Source organism: Eschrichtius robustus, chromosome 19 (genome assembly GCF_028021215.1).
Source record: "Eschrichtius robustus isolate mEscRob2 chromosome 19, mEscRob2.pri, whole genome shotgun sequence".
Taxonomy (NCBI): Eukaryota; Metazoa; Chordata; class Mammalia; order Artiodactyla; family Eschrichtiidae; genus Eschrichtius; species Eschrichtius robustus.
The window spans coordinates 66084922-66106613 of NC_090842.1; the positions used below are offsets into that span (position 1 = coordinate 66084922).

At 53.5% G+C, this 21692-nt stretch overlaps 1 protein-coding gene across 1 annotated transcript; it reads left to right on the forward strand.

Annotated features, from left to right (window-relative positions):
• The first annotated feature begins 2960 nt into the window (after window positions 1–2960).
• PRKCG (protein kinase C gamma) lies at window positions 2961–21338 on the forward strand. Its single transcript, XM_068527898.1, has 18 exons — window positions 2961–3130; window positions 3541–3572; window positions 4621–4703; window positions 8703–8814; window positions 8964–9095; window positions 9682–9838; window positions 10485–10619; window positions 10914–11001; window positions 11275–11304; window positions 13230–13382; window positions 13717–13905; window positions 15235–15326; window positions 15418–15480; window positions 15585–15723; window positions 17469–17549; window positions 18654–18761; window positions 20166–20306; window positions 20402–21338. The coding sequence occupies exons 1-18, from the start codon at window positions 2961–2963 to the stop codon at window positions 20588–20590; spliced, it is 2094 nt and encodes a 697-aa protein (XP_068383999.1). The 3' UTR covers window positions 20591–21338.
• Window positions 21339–21692: the final 354 nt, after the last annotated feature.

The following is a 21692-nucleotide window of genomic DNA, read 5'->3' on the forward strand; positions in this document are numbered from 1 at the left end:
CTCCAGAATCAATGCTTTCAGGTTCCCATTTCTCACGGCGAGAACCCAGTCACTTCTTCTTACCATCTGCCCTCTCAGTTATCAAACACTGTATTCTTCCTCCTAAATCCTATTTATATCTGTCCCCTCCTCCAGGTTCCTTTCGTTTCACCTGAGCTACTGTCCCAGCCTCCTCCTTGGAGCATCCTACCTCCAGCCCACACTGGCCCCAGAGGGATGCTTTCTTTTTCCAACATTCAGATCTGATCCTGCCCTCCTCTGCCCAGATCCTTCCGTATCCCACTCCACACTGCCTATAGGTAATACCAAAGCCCCTCAGTCAAGGCCTTTGGGATCTGACTCTGCCTATATCACCACTCTCAGCTCCATTTTACCCTTAGTTCTAAGCTCCCTGACACACGTGGTCAATAAAACACTTCGATAAAGATCAAAGGAATTACTCCTGCCATGAATCTCTGTCCCACAGAAGGTCATCTTGTCGGTTTCTCCAAGACAATCACAACTACATAAACACATGACTGGGAAAAATCAAGGATCATGCAACCCACTTTCTGCATCTACACCCACAAAAGCAATTGGCAAGATATATTGCAAGGGAGGTAAGGGTCCCGCTGGAAGAGGGGGAAGGGCTAACTAGAGCAGGCGCACATCTTTTTAGTGAGGAAAATCCTCCTTTCGATGTCTGCAGTGTCCATCCCAGAATTCTGACCTACACCAATCCCTACCTTGTCGAAGGACGTCTCGCGCCCCCACCCCTCCCCCATCCCACGCTTAAACCCCTTCTAGAAGGCACCAGACAGAACAGCTGTAGAACCTTGGGGTGATAACGCTGGTGATGCGGAAAATAACCCAAGCAGAACTAGAATAGAGCGCTGTGGGATTCCTAGGTCAGTTTTCGGGGCCACCCCCGCCCCCTATCATCTCTCCTGGGGTACGGCGGACGCCTGGAGGTGGCCGGAAAGCCGGTGGACCCCATGTTTTGGGGTTTAGGAGAGTACTCGGATTCTCTTATCTCCCCTTCGGCTTCCAGAAGCTTGACCCCGACCCCCAAAAGTCGCAGAGAAGATGAGGCTGCCGGCCCGAGCCCCCAGGCTACGCCGCAGCGGGCCATCCCGCTTCGCGGGGCATGCCGGGAGAGAAAGTTCTCGGTCGCGCTGCGAGAACAGCTGATCTGCAGGACCAGACTACAAGTCCCAGAATACATTGCACCCCGCAGCCTCGGGCGGGCCGTGGTTGTCCTTGGCAACAGAGCGGTTCTACCGGTGGAGCCGGGACTAGGAAGCGCTCGGGAGCTGGGGGAGTGACGGAGCGCGACCAGAGAGAGGCAGAGACTCAGGTGGGGCGACGGAGGGGAGAGACAGGAGGAAACCTGACCGGGCCAACGTTCTGAGAGACCCTCCCAATCCCCGGGCAGAGATGCACAGAGTATTCCAGAGCCAGCGGGGGAAAGAGATTGAATCACTGAGAGACGTGGAGGGAGAGAGAGAACCCCAGAGACGAGAGGGATCCACAGAGCCAGAGAGATACATAGAGTGGGTGAGGAAGGGACAAAGATAGAGTTGGGGAGGGGAGAAGGAGAAGGAGAGGGAGAGAGAGCAACTTAAACATTCCGAGAGAGACCCCCAGCGATAGAGGGATTGACAGAGCCAGAGAGTGGGTCAGAGAGAGGGACAGGCGCAGAGAGATACAGAAGGAGGAAGAGGCAAGCACGAACGGAGAGCGAGATTCGTAGAGACACAGGAAGGGAGAGAGACAGAGACAAAAGCATCTACAAAGACACGGACACGGGGAGGAGGGGAGAGAAATCGAGGGAAATAGAAGAGGACATAGAAAATGAGACAGGGAGAGAGACAGAGATTGACTCTCAGAGAGAAAGACACGGAGGGAGGGAGAGACAGAGATCCACAGAGCCAGAGAGACAAAGAGACAGGGAGAGGAAGAGATTCAGGGAGACAGAAATGCAAGAATTTATGAGATGGGGAGAGACAGAGGGAGACTGATTCACAGTGAGACAGACATGGAGTGAAAGAGACAGACACACCAGGACCCAGAGGGGGTCACAGGATGAGTGACAGACATAAATGGAGATACACAGCGAAGAAAACAGGAAAATAAAAACAGAAATTCTCAGAGATAAGGAAAGGAACCCAGACCCACCCAGAGAGACACAGAGAGCACCAGGACTAGGGAAAGGAACAGAGACCCAGGGAAATGAACACTCCCAGAGGGAGACCTAGAAGTACAAATTCACAGAAGCCTAGAGAGAGAAATCAAGACTCGGGTGGCATCAGAAAAAGTGAGACACCAAGCCTCCCTGCTCAACATTGGACCCCAGCACTAATACAAAGTTTGTACAATGAAATAATGACACAATCAGAGACAGAGATCGGAGAGGAGCTGCAGTGGGCTAACAGGACTCACCGAGGCACCCTAGTAGGGGAGGAAGACGGGGCCGGGCGACAGATTGGGGAGGGGGCAGGGCACGGCTCGGAGGATGCCCCCTCCCTTCAGCCAGCCCCCGGCGTGGGTGTGCGCACGTGTGTGTGTGTGTGTGTTGGAGGGGAGGGCATTTGTCCCAGGTCTCAAGGAGGGGGACGCCTTTAAGCCGAAACCCCGCCCCTCGGTCGTCATGGCAACGCCTCCCCCAACCCGGGGCTCCCACATTTCAGCAGGTGCCTGAGCTGGAGCTCCCACCACCGCCGCCGCCCGTGCCTCCGGCTCCTCCGGGCCCTTGCCCTCGGCTCTCCGCCGCACTCGCCCGCTCCCCCTGGCGGAGCCGGCGCGCCCCGGGGTGCCGCTCCCTGCCCTGCGCGCTCCGCTCCCGGAGGTGCCTCGCCCCTCTCCTTCCCACCTCGGAATCTCCCGCCGTCTCTTTTGCTCTTACGAGCCTTCGGCTCCTTGCCCTTCCACCTGTTTCCCGAGAAAGGCAGGATCCTGGTCCCTGCTACGTTCCTGGGGCCATGGCAGGCCTGGGCCCCGGCGGAGGCGATTCAGAGGGGGGACCCCGGCCCCTGTTTTGCAGAAAGGGGGCTTTGAGGCAGAAGGTGGTCCACGAAGTCAAGAGCCACAAGTTCACCGCTCGCTTCTTCAAGCAGCCAACCTTCTGCAGCCACTGCACTGACTTCATATGGTGAGGGAAGGGGGCTGGGGCCCTGAGGGATAAGGAGACTAGGGCTAAAGACCCCTGACGCACCAGACCCCACAGTGATGAGGAAAGAGGGGGCTGCAGCCCTGGCTCCTGGCCCTAGGGTAGGAGGGGTCTAGGGGCCTGGGCCTGGACTCCTGGGTCAGAGAGAGGAGGGGCTGGGGCCCTGGACTTCTGAGTCTGAAGGAAGGGGCTGGGGGCCTGGGCTCCTGGGTGTGAGAGAAGAGAGACTGGGGGGCCAGAATTTCTGGGTTCTGGAAAGGAGAGTCAGCTGGGGCTCAGACTCCTGGGTCCTGCAGGAGGAGGATGGGAGGACTCAGGCCTCCTATGACTGGCAGAGGTGAGAGGTCCAGGTACCCTTTTCTGCACTGACCTCAGATCCTTGACTCTTACAGGGGGATTGGAAAACAGGGCCTGCAATGTCAAGGTAAGAGCTGGGGACCTGGACTCCCAGGACCCTCAGGAGGGTGGAGGCTGGGGCCCCACAGCCCAGGCTGCTTGACACACGTGTCTCTGATCCCCAGAGAGGCGCGGGGGAGCCCGGGGCGGGGGGGTGTGGCAGAGACACAACCTGCAGTGGGGAGGGAGCTCTGACGGCGGGGCCAACGCGGAGGTGGTGCTGGGGGCCCCTCCCTCGGCCGGCTCCAGGTGGGGACAGATATTTGGAGAATCTGTTGCCATGGCAACAGTGAGATTTTGGAAAAGGGGAGCTGAAGGGAGGGGGGGCTGGAGATGCAAAGTCAGAGCCCCCCCCAGGCTGCCGTTGCCATGACAACACCACCGTCCTAGGCAGGGGCCGGCCGGGTGGGGTCACCGATGGGCGGGTGGGGGCCGGGTGGGGCCGGCAGTTATGGGGGCCGGGAGAGGGGGCCGAGTCCTAAAGCACCAGCTGCTACTGCTGAGAACCGAGTGAGTCAGGGAGGGGGGCGGGCCGACAGCGGCGCCCCCAGACTCACTTCTGCCCAAGTTGATGCTCTCCGTTCTGTTGGAGGACCTCTCCCTGTGTTTCCTCTCTTCTAGTTGGCCTGCCTCTCTCCTGGCTTTCTTATCGCTGTCTGTGGGTCTGTGTCAATGGGATCCTGTTTTCTCTCTCTGTCTCCATCTCTTTGTGTCTTTCTCTGTCTTCCTCTGTCTTCCTCTCTCTGTCTTTGCCTCTCTCTCTGTCTCTCTATCTCTGTGTCTCTGTCTCTGTCTCCCTTTGGCTGTGGGTATGCATTGGGCTCTCTGTGTTTTCTCTGTTTCTGTGATTCTCTGCATTTCTGTTTCTTTCTTTGGGTCCACGTTTTGAATTTCTGTCTCCCAGTGTCTCTGTTTCTGTCTCTCTGCATGTCAAGGTCTCTTTGATTTTCTCTGTATTGGACTCTATGGGGATCCTCCTCTCCTGGTTTTCTTTCTGTCTGGGTCTCCTCTGTTTCTGATTTACTGTCCACTGGGGTCTCTGTCTGTCTCTGTGTCTCTATGATTCTCACCTTCAGTCTGCAGCTTTGTGGTTCATCGACGATGCCACGAATTTGTGACCTTCGAGTGTCCAGGCGCTGGGAAGGGCCCCCAGACAGACGTGAGTGCCCAGACACCTGGTTTTTCCTCCTCGGGCTGTGCCCCCGCCCTCACCCCCTCGGCGTCCGTCCCAATTTCTCCTGCTATTTTTAAGGCTGGGAGGGGAGGGGGGCTGGAGAGATAGGGAGAGCTAGTCTGGCCCAGATTCCCTGCCCTTGGCCTGGAAAGGGGGAATGAGAGGGGACCAAGACAGGCTGGGGACCCAGGCGGGGGAGAAAGAGGAGGCGGGGTGAGGGGACCTCAGCACGGATGTGGGCTGTGATCCAGGAGTCAAGAGATTTAAAAAATAGAGAGCTGAGGGACAGAGAGAGAGACAGAGAGACAGAGAGAGAAATCGATGCAAACACCGAGATCCTGAGATGAGACAGAGAGAGAACCCAGAGGTGCAGAAAAAAACAGAGACCCAGACAGAGAGATTGGGGCAGAGAGAGTGAGAGCAATGGAACAGAGACAGTGACACAGGAGGAAGGAAAAGGGGACCCAGAAAGACTGGAAGAGACAGAGACAGAGAAACTCAGAGAGACAGGGCGGTAGATACCCAGAAAGGGAAACCAGAATAGAAAATGGTAGATAAGGATAACTGCTTAGGAGGTGCTGAGAGAGGGAAGCCCAGAGAGATCCTGTCATACACATGCACACACATGTGCATTTTCAGACATCCTGCCCGTGTGCACGCACACACACACACATATATATGCATACACAGACCCCTGTGTACACACACACACACACACACATATATATGCATACACAGACCCCTGTGTACGCACACACACACACACATATATATGCATATTAGACACCCGTGTATGCACACACACATGTGCATGTACAGATCCCCCATGTGCGCTCACACAGATACACACAACCGTTCTCTCCCTCCCCCCGCCCCCCAACATCAAGGGCTTACAAGGACTGTCCGCCTTGCACGCCTACCCCTGATCCCTCCTTCACTTTCTTTCTGGCTGTGGGGCTCGTCTCTCTGAGCCTCAGTTTCCCCCTCTGTATAATGAGGCTCACCGTCCAGTGTTGACCAATAGAACTTTCTGCAACGACGGAAGCGTTCTGTATCTTCGCCATCCAGCTACCAGCCACCGCAGCTAGCTGCCGAGGGACAGAAATTTCAATCCCATTTAATTTGAATTGATTTCAATTTATTTTTTTTTTTGAAGTATAGTCGATTTACAATGTTATGCCAATCTCTTGCTGTACAGCAAAGTAACTCAGTTATACACATATATACATTCTTTTTTAATATTCTTTTCCATTATGGTTTATCACAGGATATTGAATATAGTTCCCTTTGCTATACATTAGGACCTTGTTGTTTATCCACTGATTTCCATTTAAATAGCCACCTGTGGTTAGGGCTACCATGTGGGACAGCATCAGTCTAGATGCCCCCAGTCTTGTTTTGTTTTGTTTTTTTAATTTATTTAATCAATTTATTTATTTTTGGCTGCGTTGGGTCTTCGTTGCTGCGCGCGGGCTTTCTCTAGTTGCGGCGAGCGGGGGCTACTCTTCGCTGTGGTGCACAGGCTTCTCATTGCGGTGGCTTCTCTTGTTGTGGAGCACGGGCTCTAGGCACACGGGCTTCAGTAGTTGTGGCACGTGGGCTCAGTAGCTGTGGCTCGCGGGCTCTAGAGCGCAGGCTCAGTAGTCGTGGTGCATGGACTTAGTTGCTCCGCGGCATGTGGGATCTTCCTGGACCAGGGCTCAAACCCGAGTCCCCTGCATTGGCAGGCGGATTCTTAACCACTGCGCCACCAGGGAAGCCCGGGAAGCACCCCCACCCCCCACCCCAGGCTTGTTTTGACAGTTCAGGGAAGTCAGGCAGGATAAGAGCCCAGGGTCTGACACAGGGCTGGAGATGGTTTTATGATTAGCAGATGGAGAAAGAGGCAGAATGAGAGAGAGAGAGAGAGAGAGCACCACGGAAGTCCATGAGGCATTTTGCCAGCTTGTCAGGTCAAGAAAATTGTTTACATAGAGGATGTGACTTCTGAGAACACATATCAAGCACCACTGTCTACCAGCACCTATATATGTTATGATTGGCTGCCTCGCCTGCCCGCCTCCACCACCAACAAACACTACATCTGATTGATCCAGGGCTCATTGCGTGCACTCATCAGGTGTCTTGTATAGAGTATAGGACTGAATCTGCTTAACAGCTTATGAGGTTAGGTATTGTTCCTGTCCTCATCTGACCGAGGCTCCTGGGCCAGGACACCTGGGCTTGGATCCCACCTCCACCGCGTATTGGTTCTGTGACCTTCCAAAAGTTTATTTACCTCCCTGCACCTCTGGAGTTCCTTGTCTATAAAATGGGGATGGTTACCATGCCCCCATCTTATAGGACTGTCTTAAGGACCAAATGAGTCAAATACTTGGGACAGCACCTGGTACATAGCAAGACACAAACTATTAATTATTATCATTGTAGAATTATTACTATTACAGATGAGGAAACAGAGGACAAGGTCTTTCCTCTGTATCACTCTGGCTTTCTTTTTCTTTGTGAAGCACTAAGCTTTTAATCTTGTTGTCAGCAACACAGATCAAGGGCTTAAGAAATGCTCAGGGCTTGACAAGCATGATTTCATTCAGTCTTCACAAAAACCCTTTCAGGGAGGGCTCATGGCCCCATTTTATGGGGAGGAAACCTGAGTCTCTAAAAAGGGTGGTGTGGGGGGGAGGCCACACAGCTGGGTGGTCGGCAGAGTCAAAAATCTGGACCCTAATCTTTCGAACTGGAGCCCCAGTACTGTCTCCTTTTTAATAGCTACTTTCACCTTGAGAATAATCGCAACAGCTTCTATGTCAGGTACCCTGCTGGGAATTTTCACCCACAGCATCTCATTTCATGCGGCAGGAACACTTTGAGCTAGGGTCAGCTGAAGATCTTTAGAGGTCCAGCACATGCAACTGCCAACACTCTCCCTCCGTCCAAGTGTAATTCAAAATAGAATCCCCACTAAACTGCAAAATAAGTAGAAGCCCAAGAATGTCCTGAATTTTCACCCTAGGGATAACTCTTGCAATGCATTCTTAGAAAAAGGCAAATATCAGATTATTTAACACTCAGACATTGCTGAGGGTGGAAGGAGGAATGCTTTTACCGGTGTCTTAAATTCATGCTTAATTGGACTCGACATTTAGCATCACTTCAAGATATACATTGTTTATTTCCACTGGGCAGAGGAGGGCGCTGAGACTCAAAATTGGGCACTTACTTGTCTGAAATCACGCAGCTGGGAAACGGCCCAGCTCTTGATTAAATCCAAGGGTATGTGGGGACTGCAATAAAATCACTAATAATAACCATGGCAGTAATGGCAGCAGTAACACTACTGAGCACATTTAACATGCCAGACACTGCTGTGTTGTTTACACTTAATCTTTCATTTAGGACGCCTGGGTCCCTAAAACTGAGAGGTCATATTCTCCATCCCACAGGGGGCTCAGAGTAGGCAGATCATCAGCGGGTAGACATTGACAGAGGCTGACAGTGAATGATCTGAGGTTCATGGTGGCCCACAAGTCCTCGGAGAACAGCTTGTGGAAGGCTGGGGATTAGGGACTATGGGACTTTGGAAGCCTCCACTTCCTTCAGGTTCTTCCCAAATGCCACCTTGTTAGTGAAACCTTCCCTGATCACTCTATTCACAGTCCCCTTCCCTACTTCATTTTTGTCCAGAGCACCTATTACCATCTGTAATACTATATATTTTACATATCGTGTTTATTTTCTCTCTCCCTCCATTAGAAAGTAAAGTCCACAGGGACAGGAGTTTTCCTTTGTTTTGCTCAGGGCTGGGTCCCGGCACCAGGAACAGTGCCTGGCACACAGGAGGTGCTCAATAAATATTGTAGAGTGACTGAGTGAGGTGGAGAAGCAGGAAGACTGGGAGAGCAAGGCGGAAGAGAAAGAGTTCAGAGGGATGTTCTTTTAGTGCGCCCTGCAGACCCCTTCTGACCGGCTCCTCCCTGCCCCCAGGATCCCCGGAGCAAGCACAAGTTCCGTCTGCACAGCTACAGCAGCCCCACCTTCTGCGACCACTGTGGCTCCCTCCTTTACGGGCTGGTGCACCAGGGCATGAAGTGCTCCTGTGAGTCTACGCTTGCTGCGCCCGCCAGAACTTGGCGCTTCCGGGGCCCCTGCAAAAGTGCAGTGTCCGGGTTTCCAGTGAATGCTGCGGAATGGAGTCTGGGGTTAAGGGCGGGACCTGAAGTGCTACCCTCAGTTCTGTCCCCCCAGGCTGCGAGATGAACGTGCACCGGCGCTGCGTGCGCAGCGTGCCCTCTCTGTGCGGTGTGGACCACACGGAGCGCCGCGGCCGCCTGCAGCTGGAAATCCGGGCTCCCACTTCGGATGAGATCCACGTCACGGGTGAGACCCCGCCCCCTCGCCTGGCTCCGCCCCTTTACCGGAGCGTGAGGAACCGACTGAATTCACCTGAGCTGCCCACCCCGCCCCTCCCCCCGACTCGGAAAGGCCACGCCCCTCGCGAAGGTCGCACCCACACTCCTGACCCCACCTGCAAAAGCTGAACACCACTCGGCCGCGCCCCTTCTAGCTCGAGGCCCCTTCTCCAGCCACGCCTCTGGCGACTTGCAGCGCCTCTTAATGGCTGTTCTGGGCATCAAGGTCCTGGGGGTGGAGGGGTGGGGGGTGGGGAATGAGAGAAGAGCTGGTTCCGAAGAAGGTTCGGGTTTCCTAGTGGTGATATGGCCAGGGTCCCGACTCCTGGGTCCTAATGGAGCCAGGGGCTTTGGGTTTGATCTCTGGGTCACTGGCTGGGGAAAGGGCTTCATGCCCTGTCTTCTGGGCACTGGAGAAGTAAAAGATCAAAAACACCTGAGTCTTGAGAGAGGATGCTGAGAGATTGGAATTCTTGATTGCGGGCTGGGGGAAGGCTCGGGGGCTTCTTCCTGGATCTCTAACCCCATCTACCCTCCTTCCCGTCCCCGCTCAGTTGGCGAGGCCCGTAACCTCATCCCAATGGACCCCAATGGTCTGTCTGATCCCTATGTGAAACTGAAGCTCATCCCAGATCCTCGGAATTTGACAAAACAGAAGACCCGGACGGTGAAAGCCACGCTAAACCCTGTGTGGAACGAGACCTTTGTGTTGTGAGCCTCGGGTGCAGGGGAGGCTGTAATGACTGATAGAGAATGATCTGAGGGTCCTAGTGGCCCAGAACACCCCAGAGAGCAGGTGTTAGGATTGGGGGAATCCCAAAAAGGTCAGAAGAAGGTGGTGGGAGAAGAAAATGAAGTGGTTGAGGGAGAGGGATGGAGATACAGAAGGCGAGAGACAGACATCTGTGTGTATAATCTCCATCAAAGCTCACCACTTTAGAATGAGACAGGGATCCGAGAGAGAGATAGACCCTGAGACTCAGAAGAAGAGACATAAACCCAAAGAGAGATACAGAAGGAATGGCGGCGATGGGTGGGTGGCAGGGAGGGAAAGAGAAGCCAACTGACAGAAAGACAGACGGACAGATCTGGAGGGAGGAGAGGGGCCCCGTGAAAAGGAGAGGCCAGGAGACAGAGATGGGGAAGAGCCAGGCGGGGAGGGAGACTGAGAGAGCTGTCTAGGTTTACTTAGGGCCCAGACAGGGAGAGAGACGCTCTTCGGGAGGACCTGGGGTGGCAAAACACTTTACAGAGCGGGAAACAGGCCCCAGCTCACCGGGTTTGCCTGCTCTTCCCCAGGGTGGAAAGGTGGGCAGCCAAGAGCTGGGCCCCTCACTGCGCCACCCCCTTCCCGCAGCAACCTGAAGCCGGGGGACGTGGAGCGCCGGCTCAGCGTGGAGGTGTGGGACTGGGACCGGACTTCCCGCAACGACTTCATGGGTGCCATGTCCTTTGGCGTCTCGGAGCTGCTCAAGGTTCCCGTGGACGGCTGGTGAGGGCGGGGGCGGGGCCGGGCGGGGCTGGGGGCGGGGCCCCGGCATCTGCATCAATTTCCGTGGGTGGTCTCTCTCGTCTAGGGCACTATCTTTTCTACCTCCCTGTGCTTCTTTATCGCTTTCCACCCCCCCCCCCCCCGCCCCTCTCTCCTTATCTCACTCGTTCTCTCTCCATCTCTGTCTCTCTGTCTCTTCCCTCCTTCTGATGGCTCTGCCTCTCCCGCGGGTGCCCCCCCTCCCCATCCGTCTCCCCTACTCCTGCCCCGCGCTGGTCTCCGTCTGTCTGTCAGGTACAAGTTACTGAACCAGGAGGAGGGCGAATATTACAATGTGCCAGTGGCTGATGCTGACAACTGCGGCCTCCTCCAGAAGTTTGAGGTACCCAGACCCCGGCTTCCCCTCCAGGAGCCCAGCCCCGTCACCCACAGTTCAGAGCTGGCCTTTCCCGAACTCCATCGCTGCTTGCCCACTGGCCCTGGGACTGAAATTCCCAGAAAAGCCTGGAGTTCTTTCTGCTCTTCTAGGGCACTGCTGGGAATTAGAGTTCCCATCCATCCCCCCTGGTTTGCGGGTCTGGGGACCCCCATCCCCTGCTTTAGGGCAATCCCCTACCTCTCTGAGGGCTCTGACTCTGGCTTTCTTCTCCCCCAGGCCTGTAACTACCCCTTGGAACTGTACGAGGTGAGCAGAGCTGGAGGCCTGGAATGGAGACAGTTTCCTTTCCTGTGGTCTGTATCTGTCCCCCCACCTCTCTCTCCTCCAACATCTGTCTTCATTTCCACACACATGGGTTGAGCACATACTTGGTGGCAGGTCTTGCCCTTGCTGAGTAATCCTAGCTCTCCAGAGCCGAATCTGACCCTCAGGCAACTCCCCAACGTAGGGACACAGTCACAAATACTCAGATTCCAGGATGATGTGCTAAATTAGAGGTAGCCCAGGGAACAAAGAAGCATAGAGGAGGCACTAACCCCAGCCTGGGGCCAGGGGGTTGGGGTGGAGGTGGTCAGGGAGGACTTCCCTAAGGAGGTGACACCTGAATTGCTCCTTGAGTTTTTCTGCCTATTTATCACTGTACCTTTCTCTCCTCCATTGTTTTTTTGACTTACTGAACACCTATTTCCTGAGGTTTTATGTAAACCAAGCCCTATTCTGGGAGTAGAATCAGGCCATTCCCTGGGGAGCTCCTCTTTCAATATAGGAGAAAGTTACAGATAGAGAAGGAATGTGTTTGATCATGGAGATGACCTCAGGCACTAGGGAGTCCTAAGCCTCTGGCAGGACCCGGGTGAGTCAGAGAAAAGTTCGTAGACAGGAAGTGCAGGATTCCCCAGGGAAAGGACAGGGAGATGAGATTTCCAGGCCAAGGAAGGAATAATGTGCTTGCTCTCTCTCTCTCCCATTTATTCTTTCAAAAAACATTTTGTTGAGCCCTCTGTGTGCAAGGCATGGTTCTAATCACTGGGGATATAGCAGAAAACGAGAGAGAGAGAGAGAGAGAGACAACCTCCTGCCCTCATGGGGCTTACACTTGGAGGAAGGCATTCAACAGAATAAAGGAGTGAATGATCCTATGTCAGAAGGTGATGTGTGATTATGGAGAAAAATAAATGCTAAAGAGGATAGGGAGTGCTGTTTTTTGAGATTTTAATAGCAATAAGCAGAGAAGCCTTCACTGAGAAAGTGACCTTTGGGCAAAGACATAAAGGAGATGAAATAGTGAGCCGTGAGGATAGTGGAGAGCCTTCCAGGCAGAGGGAAGATCACGTGCAAAGGCCCTGAGGTGGGCCCAGACCAGCAGTGAGGCTGGAGCAGAGGGAGGGATGAGGAATGTGTGTGGGAAGAAGTAGGAGATGGAGTCAGAGAGAGAAGGGGTGGGGGTGGCCTCGTCATTTATTGGAAGGATTTTGGCTTTTAAACCAAGTGAGATGGGAGGGCATTGGAGGTGGCCTGAGATGATTTCTATTTGGACAAGATGACTGCCTCTGTGTCAAGAACAGATGGTGGAAGGAGGAAGAAGGCTACTGTGAAGGCCTAGAGGGGAGTTGCCAGTGGCTTCGCCCGGGGGACAATGATGGTAAAGGTGTTCAGATTCTGGGTGTGCTCTGAACATAGAACAACAGGATGTGCATTCAGCACTCATCTCCTGAGACCTTCATCCACTCAACACACTCCTGCTGAGACCCAAGTCATGTGCTGGGTGATGGTAGAAAAACAGAAAGCAGGAGGGAGACACAGTCTCTGACTTTAATGGACTTTGATTTCTGGCTCTGCTTTTTAACCTGCTGTGTGACTTCGGGCAAGTTACTTAATGTCTCTGTGCCATCTCCTCTAAAATGGGGGGTGGGGTGGGTGACAAGAGTCTCCTGGAGGATCAATGGCATATAGTAAGCTATCTAAGTGCTAGTTGAATAATAAACCCTCCAGGCTACGGGAAATCAGAGAAAGCTCTTAAGCCAAAGAAGGGGGTGGAAACAACTTTTTTTCTCTCTCCATCTTTCCATCTCTCCCCGTCCCTTTCGTTCTTGGGTGCTGTCTCGCTGAGGGGCACCTCCTTATCCCCTTCTGGGGTCTGACTAGCTTCGGATCTCTCCCCTTTCTCACAGAGGGTGCGGATGGGTCCTTCTTCCTCTCCCATCCCCTCCCCGTCCCCTAGTCCCACCGACTCCAAGCGCTGTTTCTTCGGGGCAAGCCCTGGACGTCTGCACATCTCTGACTTCAGCTTCCTCATGGTTCTAGGAAAAGGCAGTTTTGGGAAGGTTGGATTCCTGGGGCTCTGGGAGAAGGGGGAGAATGTCTGGGGGTGGGGCTCAGGTTTCTGGTTCTTAGAGATGAAGTGCAGGGGGGAGGGAACTAGGCTACTGAGTCCCCAAAGAGAGTTTGATGGGGCCTCTTGAGTTCCTGGAGAGGAGAGGCATAAAGATGTAGATACTTTCTCTGAGGGGGTAGTTGGCAAAGTCAGGGCACCTGGTCCCCTGAGAGGGAGAGGGAGGACCTGGGACTCCGTTTGTTTGTGTCCTTGAAAGGGAGGGGTAGGGACCCGCACCTCTGGTTTCCCAAGAAGGACTGGGCCTTTCCCGCCTCTGCCGCTAGGTGATGCTGGCCGAGCGCAGGGGCTCCGATGAGCTCTATGCCATCAAGATCCTGAAGAAAGACGTGATTGTCCAGGATGACGACGTGGACTGCACCCTGGTGGAGAAACGCGTGTTGGCCCTGGGGGGTCGAGGCCCCGGAGGCCGGCCCCACTTTCTCACCCAGCTTCACTCCACTTTCCAGACCCCGGTAAGAAAGGAGGCGGCAGAGGCCGGCTCAGGAGCCCTGCCTCATCCCCACTGGATGGATCAAGCGTTTGCTTTGAGATTCTGAGTTTTTGGCAAGGCGGAAGAACCCTGTGAACTCTGGGTGTGGCCGGCTCCTCAGTGGGCGTGGCCAGAATGCAGGTGCCCTGGAGGGCGTGGCCACAAGGCTAGGATCCTGCGTGGGAGTGGCCTGAAGCCCCTAGGTCTTGAGTGGGTGTTTTTTGAGTAAGGGCTTCTGGAGTAAAAGAATGCGTGGAGAATGTCTTCTAAGTGAGTGAGTATGCCTACAAGTGGGCTCTGAGTGATGGGGTTGTCACTCTTGGATTCTGAGTTCAGGACTCGTCAGAAACAGGGTGTTTCCCGAAGGCTGTGGCATGGGACAACGAGTCAGAACTGTCAGGGGTTAGAGAGAGCGTGACTCTACTTCCAAGAGCTCTGAGTGGGCGTAGCCAGCTTCCTGGAGGCTTTGTTTTGTTTTGTTTACATTTTTATTTATTTATTTTTGGCTGCATTGGGTCTTCATTGCCGCACATGAGCTTTCTCTAGTTGCCGCGAGCGGGGGCTACTCTTCGTACTCTTGCGCGGGCTTCTCATCGCGGTGGCTTCTCTTGCTGTGGAGCTTGGGCTCTAGGCACGCGGGCTTCAGCAGTTGTGGCACACAGGTTTAGTTGCTCCACGGCATGTGGGATCTTCCCGGACCAGGGCTCGAACCCGTGTCCCCTGCATTGGCAGGCTGATTCTTAACCACTGTGCCACCAGGGAAGTCCCCTTCCTGGAGTTTTTTAAAAATTAGTACTGTATCAGGAATTCCCTGGCGGTCCAGTGGTTAGGACTCCATGCTTCCACTGCAGGGGGCCCAGGTTCAATCCCTGGTCAGGGAGCCAAGATCCTGCAAGTGGCACGGCACGGCCAAAAAAATAAAAATAAAATAAATTAAAAATTACTATCATTTGCTAGTGAGGCCCGAACGACTTTGGTTCCTAACAGGTGGCCGTGATTGCATATGCATGTGAGTGGATATGGAAAGAGGTTTCAGTATCCCTGGAATTTCAAGCAAATGGTGGGCGTCAATCTTAAATTCCGAGAATGGAGGACCGGAACACCTGACAGTTCGGAGTAACAGGGGATGGGGTGGGTGGAGATTCTGCAGTGGCCGGTTGAGAATCTTCGGGGCCTCCCCGTGGGCACAGACAGTTGCTCTGGATTTCTGATTGGGTGGATCCAGAGCCTTTGTCTCAGGTGGGCAGGAATGGACGTTTCCAACCCCTGGTGGGCGTGTCCTCACCTCTAAGTCCCATCCACTCCTCCCCAGGATCGCCTGTATTTTGTGATGGAGTACGTCACTGGGGGCGACTTGATGTACCACATTCAGCAGTTGGGCAAGTTTAAGGAGCCCCATGCAGCGTGAGTCTTGGCCAAGAGAGGAGGATAGAGGGAAGGTGGAAGGGAGTGGGCTCCAGTCTCTGGCCTTCTGACTCCCCACCTCCGCCTCCAGGTTCTACGCAGCAGAAATCGCCATCGGCCTCTTCTTCCTTCACAATCAGGGCATCGTCTATCGGTGAGCAGTCCCAGGCCTTTCAGGGGAGGGAATCAGACCCCCAGAAGAGAAGGAACTTGAACTTAAGGCTCCAGCCCGTTGAACTGTGCCCTTCCCACCCCCAGGGACCTGAAACTGGACAACGTGATGCTGGATGCCGAAGGACACATCAAGATCACTGACTTTGGCATGTGCAAGGAGAACGTCTTCCCCGGGACCACAACTCGCACCTTCTGTGGGACCCCGGACTACATAGCCCCCGAGGTAATCCTACCTCCGCTCCTCTTGGTGCTCTCCGAATTCACGGAGTAGCTGTGGCTGGTCGTCTCGTATTCAGAGTATGGGGACTTGACCCTGGGGTCTTTACACGAGTCGTGGGTGTTCCAGCAGCAAGCTGCGCAGAGAGGCTCGTACGGAGCGTTGTAAGTGGGCGGAGCTGAGTCTCTAAATAGGAAAAGTGGGGGGACCTGTGGGTGAATGTTCTAAAAGAGTAGGACCAGCTCTAGGGATTCTAGGAGAACAGGGCCTGTTACTGGCCTGTTCTAAGAAGGTGGAGATGATTTCCAGTGTACTCTGAGTGGGTGGGCCCCATCCCCCTAGAACATTAGGCATGTGGAGGGTGTCCCCTGAATATTTCAAGTGGGCAGAGTATGCTCTGATTTTGTTAGGGAGGGTGAAGCTAATGATCTGACTGTATGTAAGTAGACTGAGAGCACGTCCTGACTTCTCACTTGATGGAGGAGGTGGGGTTGGTGGTGCCCTCCTTGATCTTTCCTGGCGATTCTGATAGTGCCCAAGTAACCAATGCCAGTGGTTTCAAAACATAGCTGGTAATCAGAATCACCTGGGGAGATTTTGAAAAATACACACATCTTCCTGCCTCTGACTCTGGCCTATTGTGGCTGGAATTCTTCAGGGCTGGGAACACCTCTCTTTAAACAGTCCCCTAGGGCTTCCCTGGTGGCGCAGTGGTTAAGAATCCGCCTGCCAGGGCTTCCCTGGTGGCGCAGTGGGTAAGAATCTGCCTGCCAATGCAGGGGACACGGGTTTGAGCCCTGGTCCGGGAAGATCCCACATGCCACGGAGCAACTAAGCCCGTGTGCCACAACTACTGAGACTGCGCTCTAGAGCCCGTGTGCCACAACTACTGAAGCCCACACGCCTTAGAGCCCGTGCTCTGCAATGGGAGAGGCCACCGCAATGAGAAGCCCGCGCACTGCAAGGAAGAGTAGCCCCCACTCGCTGCAACTAGAGAAAGCTCGTGCGCAGCAATGAAGACCCAACACAGCCAAAAAAAAAAGAATCCGCCTGCCAATGCAGGGGACACGGGTTCGAGCCCTGGTCCGGGAAGGTCCCTCATGCCGCGGAGCAGCTAATCCCGTGCACCACAACTACTGAGCCTGTGCTCTAGAGCCCGCGAGCCACAACTACTGAGCCCACGTGCCACAGCTACTGAAGCCCACGCGCCTAGAGCCCGTGCTGCACAACGAGAGAAGCCACCACAATGAGAAGCCCGCGCACCGCAACAAAGAGGAGCTCCCGCTCGTCACAACTGGAGAAAGCCCGCGTGCAGCAACGAAGACCCAACGCAGCCAAAATTAATTAATTAATTAATTTATTTATTTATTTTATTTAAAAAAAAGAAACAAAAAACAGTCCCCTAGAAGAATCTGACATGTGTCCAGATTTAAGACTCTCTGGTCTCTGAAATTCTGCCCTATGCACCTGATATTGTAAGGAGAGAGTCCAGTTACCTAGATATTCTGGATGGGTGGAACTTGCGACTTGGTCTTTAGATAGTCTTTATATTTGGGACCAAAGGAATGTTCCAAGTAGGTAGAGTTTGTTTCCCAAATTTTCCAGAGGATGGAGCCAAAGTGTTCTGAATGGGAAAAGTTTGTGCTGAAAACATTTAAAGTGGGTAGGGTTCCCAGGCGGTGAAGCCAGAGGGGCCCTAGCTTTCTTGAATCACAAATCATAATCCCTTGCCTTCCTTCCTCCCCTGCTAGATCATTGCCTACCAGCCCTATGGGAAGTCTGTCGACTGGTGGTCCTTTGGGGTCCTGCTGTATGAGATGTTGGCGGGGCAGGTAAGGGAAGGTGGGGAGAGGCTGGTTTGACTAAAGGCAACACGGATGGGGTGCCACCTGTTACGTGGCCATTATCTCAGGAGGAGCAGGTCAGGAAGGGATGTCAGTCTATAGGCTAATGAGGTGTGCTAAGCTGTGGGGAAGGTCAGCCAGATAGGAGAGCGCTCTCCGTGGTCCTGAAGCATTATCTTCCCACAGGCTAGGGGTTCCTCACCTTTCTTGTGTCACGGACCCCCTTCTCAGAACAATGTTTTTAAATGCATGAAGTAAGATAATAGCATTACAAAAGAAGCCAATCATATTGAAATATGGTTATCAGAATGTTAAAGGTTTAATTGAGTAATTTAACCAACTAAATAAATTTAACTTAAATGCGTACGTTTGCCTAAACATATTAGAATATGGACCTATATGTGATATCCTACTAATGAATTAAATGGTAATATCTCACAGGAATAGGAAGTAAATAGGAAGGTCTACCAGTAATTTTGAAGTAGAGGTGACTGATTTTTTGAGATATTTGCAACTCTTATGTGCTAAGAAAGTATCTGTGATTTCCATCGGTGATGAAGTCACAGTTACAACTAATCGGGTTTGTTTCCTATAATTGCCATGAATGCTGAATTTCATTTTTAGATTTTAAAGAATAAAGATGCATGTTTTTTCCCATTCAAATTCATGGCCCCCCACAATGGTGTAAACAGGCTTCCTGGACCTCACATTAAGAATCTTTGCCTGGGTGCTGCTTTTGCTAACCCCAGAAGACTGGAGGCCACTCATCCAACCGGGAGAACGCTTTTACAGCTTTTCCTGCAGTTTTTCTCTCTTCTATTTAAATGACACATTGCCTAATTAATACTCTGCCAATTTACATAGCAGAGAAAGAGAGACAGACCCGCAAAGAGGTGCAGAGAGCTGAAGCATCTGAGATAGAAAACAACAGAGTCTGAAAGTGAGAAAGACATAGCTTTTGCGGTTTGGTCAGATTTTTCCCTGGGAATTTGGGGGCCCAGGGGTGGGCTGTGGTCATGGTGGGTAGTGAGGGTGTGGAAGGTGCGGCCAGGTAGTTTGTCAAGTCTCTGACTATCCCCTCTACTTCCTTAGCCCCCTTTTGATGGGGAGGACGAGGAGGAACTGTTCCAGGCCATCATGGAACAAACTGTCACCTACCCCAAGTCGCTTTCCCGGGAAGCTGTGGCCATCTGCAAGGGGGTGAGAGACCTAACTCCCAGATTCTCCAGACCCATAAGCCACATGCCCCACTGCTGCTCTCCAGGGCTGCCCACACACTGTCTACGTGCACCTTAGGAAAAGGCTCCCGTTCCTCAAGTTACTTTGCTCCCGTCTGCTGAAAAAATTTATATAATACAGAGATTTTGTTAGAACAATAACATACTGCCCTGCTGCCACCTGCAGTCCAAGGATGGCCTCTGTCCTGTCCTCCTGTGCTAGCCCCTCTCCCCAGCTCATGGCAGGAGGTGCTGGAAGGCCAAGGCCCGCCTCTCCAGAACTGGCTGCATCAGGTGAACCTAACTACTGCCACTTTTCTTCCTGCTGGATCTCAGTTGGGCAAGTCACCAAAACTCTAGGACACTCCGTCTCCCGCTCTGGGGTTGTGGAGTTAAGGCAGGAGGAAGAGCCTAGCCTACAGCAGCTGTTCCACAGATGTTAGGACATTTCTGCTTCTAGCTCCCGTCTCCATGTCTCTCTGACTATCTCTCTCTGGGCTTCTGTCTCATCCCTCTGCCTCCATCTACGTATCATGGGGCTTTCTGTGTTGCTACCTTTTTTTCTGTGTCCTTCGGGAATCTCTGTCCACCTTTTGCATCTTTGTTCTCCTCTCTCTGGGTCTCTATTACCTTCTCACCCTCCCCCCCCCTTCACGTACACACACACACACACACACACACACACTGGATCTCTATCCTTCTCTTTCTTGGTCTCTCTCCTCTTCCTTTTCTGGGTCTCTGTCTTCCCCTTTCTCTGAGTCTCCGCCCTCATATGGGGTCTTCATCCCTCTCTCTGGGCGTTTGTCTCCTGGGTCTCCATCCTCTTCTCCTTCTGGACCTTTGTCTCCCCCACCCCTGCCCCTGCTTGTCTCTTACCTTCTCTGGGTATCTGTCCTCCCTCTGAGTCTCCCCCTCTCTCTGGATCTCTATTCCCCCTTTTCTCTGGGTCTTCAATCTCCTCTCTCTCCCCCCTTCTCCCTCTCTGACACGTTCCCTCTTTCCCTCTCTCCCTCCATCCCCCATCTGGGATTCTTTCTGTTTCCCCTTCCTCTCTTTCTGGGTTTCTCCACCCCTCATACCCTCACACCCTAATTTTGCTTCTTTCTTTGTCTCTCCCTGGGTCTCTGGATCTGGGTTTCATCTACCCCATCTCATTTATTCCCCCTCTTCCTCTTTCTCTCTTCCTTTCTTCTTTCCACTCCCTCCCCTCATCTCTGTCCCATTCCCCCCCCCCCGCCACCCTCCCCACCCCCCATTCTGCTCTTTCTGGATCTCTATGCTTGTATCTCTGTTCCTCCTTCCTTGTCTTCCTCTCTCTCTGTCGTCCTCTGGGCCTCCCTGTCCGGGACTCTGTCTGTCTGTCCGTCTCTCTCTGTGTTTCCTGCAGTTCCTAACCAAGCACCCAGCAAAGCGCCTGGGCTCGGGGCCAGATGGAGAACCCACCATCCGAGCTCATGGCTTTTTCCGCTGGATCGACTGGGAACGGCTGGAACGATTAGAGATCGCGCCTCCTTTCAGACCCCGCCCGGTCAGTCACCTTCTGGGAACAAAATCTTGGCCCCTAGAGGGTGGAATATCCATGAGCTCCAGTACTTCATGTTTCCCTCCCGGTGTTTCCCACAGTGTGGCCGCAGCGGCGAAAACTTCGACAAGTTCTTCACGCGGGCGGCGCCAGCGTTGACTCCCCCAGACCGCCTAGTTCTGGCCAGCATCGACCAAGCCGAATTCCAAGGCTTCACCTATGTCAACCCGGATTTCGTGCACCCGGATGCCCGCAGCCCCATCAGCCCAGCGCCTGTGCCAGTCATGTAATCTCACCTGCCGCCACTAGGTGTCCCCATGGCTCCCTCCGCCGCGCCAGCCTTACCCCTACCCCACGCGCCCCCCACTTCACCACCCCCTCCCCAGTTCTAGATCTTGCGCCCCAACATTCTGGCCTCTCCCCTCCCCCTCCCTGCCCCGGGTTCCAGATGCCCCTCCCAAGCGTTCCTGGCATTTTAAACTCCATACAATCTCTGGAGTCTTGCCGTGTTCTAGATTCTACTGCGCTGAGCCCTAGATTCTGACCTGCCTCAGTGTTCTGGATTGCGCTCCACCAAGTTGCAGAACCACCAACACCATCCCAACTCCAAGGAGTTCTAGACTCCATCTTGGTAGAATCTATGCCTCTTCTTCTTCTTCTTCTTTCTTATTTCTGGGAAATAGTGTCATGGGACGGGCTGTTTCAGACTGGGATTTCAGAACAACCCCCCACCTCCGAGGCCCCACCTACCTCCACTCCATTCTGGAGTAAGTGGGAAGCTGTGCCTCTGTGCTCCAGTGCCCCTCTTCTACACTCTGGGGAGTCCTGGGATGTATGCAGGATCCTCTCCCCAGCTGTTCTCAGTCAGCTTTTGTCCTAGACTCCCCACCCTAAACCCACCACTGCATGGCTTCTCCAGTCCTGCTCGGAACCCTACCCCTACCCCAGTGCCTGCCACTCTCGGGGACTCTCCCCACCCCCAATCCTCTGCCTCTCCCACCCTGCCACAGCTGCTGGAGAATAAATTTGGGATACTGATGCTGAAGTGTTTGGATGTTTTCTTCTAAGCTTGGAGAATGAAGGGGGTGTGCAGGTGGGACAACGACTGAACATAGAAACAAACAGAGACAGAGGCTGAGGAGGGGTCTGCAGAGAGAGAGGGAAAACGCAGAGACCCATCAAGTGAGAGATGATGCCCACAGCATGAGAGTAAAGAACAGAGACCTGGAGAAAGCAGAGAGAGAGAGAGAGAGCGAGCGCGAGCGAGCTACACACAGAGTGCCATAGAGAGGATCAAAGTGGATACGTGCAGGAAGAGGCAGCGGCGTACTCACAGACCACTGAGCGTGTCAGGTAGAGATCCCGGGCACAAAGACAAGCACGCACATATTC

Bases quoted from the DNA above. Each gene is read 5' to 3' on its own strand.
- PRKCG (XM_068527898.1), top strand. From the start codon at position 2,961: ATGGCAGGCCTGGGCCCCGGCGGAGGCGATTCAGAGGGGGGACCCCGG. The intron at 4,704-8,702 runs GTGAGTGCCCAG...CCCTGCCCCCAG, and splicing joins GGAAGGGCCCCCAGACAGAC to GATCCCCGGAGCAAGCACAA. The intron at 8,815-8,963 runs GTGAGTCTACGC...CTGTCCCCCCAG, and splicing joins CCAGGGCATGAAGTGCTCCT to GCTGCGAGATGAACGTGCAC.